The 8,416-nt window shown below is 37.4% G+C and overlaps 1 protein-coding gene across 12 annotated transcripts in view; it reads right to left on the bottom strand.

Annotated features, from left to right (window-relative positions):
• Positions 1-1,614: 1,614 nt before the first annotated feature.
• Positions 1,615-8,416, bottom strand: part of TRAPPC8 (trafficking protein particle complex subunit 8) — a 91,618-nt gene continuing 84,816 nt past the window's right edge. For all 12 annotated transcript variants that reach the window (XM_067014279.1, XM_067014277.1, XM_067014273.1 and 9 more), the window contains 2 exons: positions 4,489-4,578; positions 1,615-3,532 (listed from right to left, as the gene is read on the bottom strand). In XM_067014279.1, coding sequence (XP_066870380.1) covers positions 3,298-3,532; positions 4,489-4,578 — 325 coding nt within the window. In that variant the 3' untranslated portion in view covers positions 1,615-3,297. The remainder of the gene's footprint in view (positions 3,533-4,488; positions 4,579-8,416) is intronic.

Raw genomic sequence — 8,416 nt, 5'->3', positions numbered from 1 at the left:
GGTTTGAGCCCTGGTCTGGGAAGATCCCACATGCCATGGAGCAACTAAGCCCGTGCTCCCCAACTACTGAGTCTGTGCTCTAGAGCCCGTGCTCCCCAACAAGAGAAGCCACCGCAATGAGAAGCCCGCGCACCGCAACGAAGAGTAGCCCTGCTCGCTTCAACTAGAGAAAGCCCGCGCACAGCAACGAAGACCCAATGCAGCGAAAAATAGAAAAAAACAAAACAAAACAGAGTGTGGGGACAGACAACACATGACATGCAAACTTTTCTCCCAAGGTGAAAAACTACAGCGCGATAATCCTGAGGAACAATGGACTACTACCAAATAGGGTTGACCCTAAGCAAGATTATGAAACAGGCCAAGTTTTCCTTCAGCATCCTATCCCTTCCTCCTTCCCTTCTCCCCATTTCCTGCCCCTCCCACCAGCTCCCTTCACCTCCCTTCTAGACACTGTTGTGCGTCCCATTCCAAGTTTTGCCTCACTCGTACAGGCTGCCTGACAAATCTTAATATTTTAAAGGTCAATGAGGGTGAGTTATTAGGGTACCTACAGGCAGTTGCATTTTAATGGAGTCTTCTGGAACTCAGGCCTAAGGGTATGAAGCTTTAATGCAACAATTTCACTTGATTCGGGGTGCACAAGCCTCAAAGTACTCAACACTCTAAGTAACCGACTTGTAATTCCTATTAGGAGGCATTTCCTTAGCTGTGTGATAAATGGACCCTGTTCCCTTCTGCTCCTACAAGACCCCACTGCAAAGCCTCAAGTGCCTTGCCTGTCACCACGGCTCTGCTCTACCAGATGTCTTGTACTTTTACAGTCAGGATGACTTTCTTTGTTTAGAGTGATTTCAGCTCACCCTTAAGTCCTGTTCTCTTATTTCCTTTCCATAGGGTCTTTCCGGATTCCGGTCTTCCCCACCTGCATCCACTTTGTACAAAGGCTTGACATAGATGCTTGAGCTAGCCACCTGGAGTTTAAGGCTAAATTTTCCACGTGCAGATAATTTGAAGTTAATATTTTGTCTAGTTATGCTAAACACACGAGCTAGGTGTGGTTTCACTTGCTCTTGTTGATTTGTATACTTATTTGGAGAATGAGTGGAAAGATTTAGATTTAGGCAGATTATCCTAGAGTCACCTGAAGTAAACTCTCTGGTTTTGTCTGAAAATGTCTGTTTCACTTTCATTCTTGAAAGGTATCCTTGCCATTTAGAATTTGGGCTTAGCAGTTAATGGGGTATCTTCAAAGAGTTGAAAGAAACTATCTCTGGCTTCCATTATTTTTGTTGAGAAGTCTGCTATCAGTTGAATTACTGCTACCACTCAAGTTTTTGCCTTCTGCACTCAAGGCTGTTTCTCCCTGTCTTTGATTTCTAGCAGTTCTGCTATGATGCATCTGTATATACGGTCCTTTACATTTATGTTGTTGGGAATTTACTGTACTTGAATCTGTAACTTGTTGTCCATCTTGGAAAATTCTCAGATTCTATACTGCTTCTGCCCTATCCTCTCCCCTTTCTAGGATTCCAAATAAATATGTAAGACTTTCACACTGAATCCAGGTTTCTTACCTTTTTTTGGCCTATTTTCCATCCTTTTCTTCTCTTTGCTTCAGTTTCAATTATTTCTACTAACCTATACTTCTCGTCTCAAAATAAGTCAAACATACGCTCTGCCTCTCAGCTGCTTCTTCCTAAGTGGGCAAACCTCCCAAGGCAAAGTAGGCCCAAATATCATCTCTCTAGACTTTCTTCTACTGGATTTTGGTCCTCTAATAATGGACTATATTGATAACACTTTGTTTTTAGTTAAACATTTCCTTCTATTTTGTTCTGACTTTTTACTTTTCTCCAGCAGGAGGGCTAAATTACCTAGTCTGCCATAACCAGCATTAAGAGTCTGCAATGCGGTTATTTACAATAGTGTCGATACGCATTGATCTTCCTTTCTCCCAGGATATAAAAAGGTTATCCAAAATTGTAACTGGGTATCAGACATGAAACATTTAAAGACAAAATTCATCTGTTCATGTATAACACAGCCACCAAGGGACTATACGAACAAAGATTGTCCTTCACTTTTGGAAACAAAGATAACGCTTTCTCAGGAAATTGATCTGGCACCTGGTATAATATGGTTGGCATTCCTTTTTTAAAAAAATATCCATCTACCCATCTATTTATTTGACTGCAATGGGTCCTAGTTGTGGCGTGCAGGACCCTTAGCTGCAGTGTGTGGGATCCCCAGCTGCAGCATGCGGGACCTTCTAGTTGTGGCATGCGGGAACTTTAGTTGCGGCAGGTGAACTCCTAGTTGTCGCACGTGAGATTCAGCTTCCTGACCTTGGATCGAACCTAGGCCCCCTGCACTAGGAGCACGGAGCCCCAGCCACTGGACCACCAGGGAAGTCTCAGCTGACATTCATTTTCAATAATATATTAAGTTCTCAGAATTTTTTTAAAAAGGCATCTAATAAATCTATACAGTGAATAGCATGTCTTTATTCTATTTACAGTACATTTGTTATAAATATAATACATTTTTGAAAAGCTTATTTTTAATTAACTTGAGTAGATTTATATTTTAAACAGATCATCTCAATTGTTAAAGTTACATAATAAAGAATATGATAATTTAAATGACAAAAATCTCATATTGTGAAATAGTGCACTCTATGCTGAGATGAATGAGTGGGGGGAAAAGTCAAACTCTTTCCAAAACTATAATCAAAGCATCAGAAAAAAAAAAGTTTTTCTTTTTACAAAGTTATGTATAAGCCATAGGAACAACCAGATACTGAAGTATGAAGACCCTATAAGCAACGTTCAAAACTGATTTTAGAGAACTGTGTGAAGCAAGACAGGAAAATCTGTATTTAACACTCTATAGAACTTCACAGTAAAGCTGGAATTTATAGACTAATGGCTTAACAGGAATATTGCCAACAAGGCCTTTTCTTCCTCAAAATCATCTCCTAATGTTCATATACCATTGATAAGTTGTAACAGACTTAGACACTGGTTTTAAGTGGGGCTTAATAAGGTGCATGGATATGCTGAAATTCTGTATTATGAGCATGTAAATTATTACCAGGGATTAAAGAAATACAAAAAAAGAATTTACTCTCAGTCCAACGTGCTTTGCATCATCAACAAATTGACAAATCAAAAGTATTTTATAGTGATCTAACACCAACCTCTCGAACAAGTTAGGTATTTCAAATACTGCTGTAGAAACCATTCAGTAAAATAAAACTGATTCCTGTGGATTTCAGTACAAATTTGTAAGTTGTCACACATTATTGATGATGATCAGGGCAGGCATGGAGCTCTGCTGACTTGTTTCAAACACTGTAACTTGGTCTGATAACTTGGCAAATACCCTAGGAGTTCCAAGGTTATAAACACCTGTATGGACAAAGCATGCTTTCAGCTGCAAACTGTGAAGCTCCTGGCTTTTAAGATGAAGTTTATATTGTGTTTGTCCAAGCCATGTAAATGATCCATGGATTTCCAATGCTTCTGGGCTAAGGGAGGAGGCAAGTAGTAAGTTGGAGAATTTTTTTCTTCATAAATATTTTCCCAAAGTCCCAGTAACACATCCCTTCCATCTAGCAATTCTATTTCTAGAAATTATTTTATGACACCAACTGCATTAATAATAAAGGCAATAGCTAATATTACAATTTCTATAATAGCTAAAATTTATTAACACTTACTATGTTCCAGGCACAATGCTGAGAATGAATTATCTCACTTAACACTCGCGATAGCAGCTAGTAAATAATGGAACCTGATTTCAAACCTGAGCTTTTAACCACTTGGTTATCCATACATAAAAATAAATGTGCATATAAGAATGCTTATAATATTGAAATTGTTTATAATACTGAAAAATGGAAAGCAACCAAGGGTCTACCAATAAGGCATTAGCAAATTAATTTATGATACACATAATCATACACAAAATATTTGGATTTCACAGAGCAAACCCAGATCCTGTTTGGAGTGTTATACAATAATAAACAGTATACGCTTCACACTGTTTTTCTAAAAACCCCCAAATTTCTGAATTCTGAAAAGCATCTAGCTCTTGGAGTGCCATTATGGACCAGCATTTTTGTTGTTGTTGTTGTTAAGCATTATTTTATAAATCAGAAAACAAGACAAAAAAACTTCTATCCTGAACTTGCTGATTTTCAATTTTAGAGTTCTTTATCACCAACAAACTTTTATAAAAATTGCTGTCTCTGGTCAAAATAATTTGCTGCTTTTGGAAATTGCTTTCCATTTGCCACTATTGAAATTCTAAGACAATCTTCGTTGTCTTTTCTAATACTTCTTAATACCAAACAAAAAAATAAAGGCATGCCTGAGTAAACTTTCTCTATGTCAGGTAATTATTTGCATAATTTCAAAATATTAAATTGCTTTAAAATCAATCTTTAACTAAAAAATACACTTGCCCTGAATAAATCTTTACCTTGTTGTTTTATGCCTAAGATCAACTATTACATCGACGTCGGCCTTTGAACAATTGGAAAGTAAAAGTGTCACTGGTACTAAACAAAGGCTGTGGAAAAAAAATAAATAAAAAAGGTTAGCGGGATATTAAAAAACAACAACAACAACAAAAAAACACTTTCTTGAAAATAAAACTTAAGAGTACCTAATAGCATAAGCTCCTCAAAAACAATTAGATTCAAGTAAGAAAAAAACTGAATTCTAAAATCACTCAAGCCAAATTATTTGCATACACAAGAAGTACAACATATTAATACAATGCCTGAATACTAAATACCAGAATATATACATCCACAAAAACATTTTATTTATATTTATTAAAGCTAATCTTAAAAAATAACCAAAATGTTTCTAGGTGGTTATTTCCCAAAATGCGAAACAGAATAATCGCAACTAAGAAAGATCAATGGAGAAAAAAAAAATCATGAAAATGCCAACAACTAATCCTGTTCTCTATGCTTTGTGAAAATTACTTAATTTTGAGAACTGACATTTGCTCTTCTATCAAATTTGCATAAAAGCCATCACGTTCAGGAGAATATGAGAATTATTTCTGTACAGCAAGTTATGAGGAGAGCCCTTTCAAGGAGACACATTTGCTCAGTTAACCTAATTTCTGATCTCACTTTGTAATTAGTAAATCACTAAAGCATAGGAGAAAGGACATGGAGTGATAGAAGAGGACCTAATGAACAGACTAGTGCAGATTTAAAATCAAGAACATAATAAATGAACATATCTATGCACAGATGGTTACATATTATTATTGAAAATAGTTTACTCTTAACACAAAGAACAAAGGGATAGTAAAAAAGAAAAAAGTAATCCTATAAGCTCCCACAAAATTAACTTTAAAATTCTGCTCAGATAATATATTTTATGCTTTCAGAAATTTTATATCCTCTTACTAAGAAATACTTTCTGAACCATACTGCAAATAACAGATTTACCTAAACAAAAACTAAGATAATTTCAAAGACTTATTCTTAGATTGTACTGGTGCTATGCCCTTACCTCCTCCACAAACTTCTAACAAGGAAAAGAGGACACCAAAGACTACCGAATAGGTTTCCAGTCTAGAGCACCCCATTAAGTTAAATTCCAATTGCATAATTTGTAACCCAAAGCAAAACCTCAGAAACTTTGCTATTCTGTTACCATTTGGGCCTCAAATTCTCCATGCTTTATCTAAATGCTTCTAGTAAAAGAAGAAATCAAAACATCTGGATGTTTCCTAGCCCCAAAATCATTACCTTCACTCCTCTTCTTCCTCCATTCACTGTTTCAGTGAATAGCACCCCCATCTCCCCGGCAAACCTTAGGCATCATACTGTTAATAAGTGGAAATGGGGGCTACTGCCTCACTAGCCCCCATTCCCAATTTTCTACTATTCTTCACAAATTCCTGTCAATTTATTTGATTCATATCTTTGTTATCTCTGGTCACCTGCGGTTTCTCATATTCTCATTCCTCTGCTGCCCTGTGTTCCACTGCCATGACCAAAGCTCCTTCCTGTCTCATCCCTCCCACATTTCTATATTACATTAACAACACTCCTCTAGATCCTCAATCTCCTCTCTTTATATGTCTACATCTTACTTTAACTGAAATTTGGCTGAGTACACAGCTTCCTCTGCAGGCCTCTCAATAACACATGCTGTTCTTCTTCCAACATCTTCCATATCTCTAGCCAGAATGTCTCATTAATATAGTTAATACCACTTCTTGAGTTCTTCCTCCTACCTCTCCTATAAAAAGATCTCATTTTTTTGGTCATAAACTACTCCAAGGTTTTTATTCTTTTTTTCTGTCCCCATACTGACAAACTAAAACCAGTGACAGTAACTCAGTACAGCAGAGATTCTTTGGGGGAGATTCTTTCATCTAGTACATCTGTCAAGCAGAGGCCTACCATCTAGACAGGAAACATTGCTCAAGATTTTTCTTCCATATCATCTTATTTGCTTCATTTATTAAAAGCTTCTGGATGAGTTTGCTTTCTTCTTTTCAATCCTGAATTTTGTCATCTTTTTGGAGAACTTCACTGTCACGGTAGACAACTCACTCAACTCCTTCTCAATCCCTTGATCTGTAACCTCCATAACCACCAATACTATTCAAAACTCAGCCATCTAACTTCCATGACCATACTGTGAATTTGTTTTAGTCACCTAAAATAACTGCCTCTGAAATACTACTGAGATTCTCCACTCTCTGATCACTATCTCCAGCTCTCTCACTCAATTACACTTCTGATCTTTAGTTTCACGAGGATGCCCAATCACTTGACCCTCTACTTCACTGATTCTCAATCCTGGTTACTGTGATAATGGTGATTATTGTTTAGCAGTTATTCATTCCCCTCACCTCCCACTGTGCAACGGTGGATCATCCTTGTTGATTGTGAAGGAGAGGCTATTTGGCAATGGAACATTAATGACTCTGATGCAAACAGAAGCCTTAAACGTGCTACTGCAATGTGGCTCACTTTTTGTACTCCAGAGATATGCCATGAGAAGAACATAACCCAGCTAGCTGCTGAGCTGCTGCCCATTTGGACTGACCCCAAATGTATGTGGCACAAACATGAACCCAACCAACCTACAGTCTGAAGCAGAGCTTCAGACAAATCGTCATTGGCCTGCAGACCCATAAGCGTGGGAATAAATGCCTTGTAAACGACTGAATTCTGGAGTGAGTTCTTACAAAGCATTATTTAGCAATAGTAACTGATACAGATTCACTCTGGTATCATCTGAGGATTTATTTAAAATATATAGACACATAAGGTCCTACTCCCAGAGATTGTGATTTAACTGGCCTAAGTATCAGGATTTTCAAAAATTCTTCAGGTGATTCTCATGTGCAGCCAAAGTTGGAAGAAACTGCCATCTTATCCTTCTCAAATCTGCCTTGTTTTTACATACTTCCGTACACAGTTTTAATTCTATGATGCTTTATTTTAGTCCACTGCTCTCCTTTTAGTTTGATCACACCTGTCCTGGTTCACATACTTCCCTGAACTGCCTAGAGTCTACGATGCTTTTTACCCTAATAGAAGCACATGGAGAAGTCCTACATATCCCAGCCTCTAAGGCATAGCCAGGGTTTCAACCACTAAGCAGCACCATGGCATCCAAGATATTCAAGAAGTACGTGAAGCAGGACAGGTTTGATAAACAGGGACAAAATAGAACGGTGGGTTAAAATGAAACCTTATGGAATCAAAACTGTCTATGGAAGAGTGGGAAGACAGGTTCACTAGGGATAAAACAAGAAATTTTTTCTCAGCTTTGGCTGTATATTAGAATCACCTGCAGAACTTCAGGTAATCTAGATGTCCAGCCCCCAACGTTCAGCCAATCAAATCAGAATCTCTGGGAGTAGGACCAAAGCATCTGTATTTCTTAAATTTCCCCAGGTGACCACAGTGTGCCTCTGTCAGTCAAAGACATACAGAATGAGTACTGAGCAATTAAGACCTAGACAAAGATTTAAGACCAAAAGTATTTAAAAATAACATAAATGGCTAAAATCTTTAAAAGTCTGACAACAGAAAGTGCTGGTGAAGGCTATGAGCAGAGGGAACTCCCACACACCACCAGTGGGATAATATACGAATTAGTAAAACTACTTTGAAAAAATTCCTAGATAAATGTGGAAAAAAAGAGGGGAGCAAACACACATGCACCAGGAGATATATACAAGAATATTCAAGAGCAGAAAGTTGAAATATGAAAATAATCCAAAAGTCCATCAACAATAGAGTAGATAAACTAATTCTAATATGTTCAAACACATTCAATTGGCAATGAAAATTCCACAGCTTCGTCAATGGTTGACGAATAACATAATATTAAGTGAAAGAAACTGGACGTAACAAGAA

This window comes from Kogia breviceps, chromosome 15 (genome assembly GCF_026419965.1).
Source record: "Kogia breviceps isolate mKogBre1 chromosome 15, mKogBre1 haplotype 1, whole genome shotgun sequence".
Lineage (NCBI taxonomy): Eukaryota > Metazoa > Chordata > Mammalia > Artiodactyla > Physeteridae > Kogia > Kogia breviceps.
The sequence above is the reverse complement of the archived record's forward strand: the minus strand, read 5'-3'. Positions and strand labels throughout refer to the sequence as shown.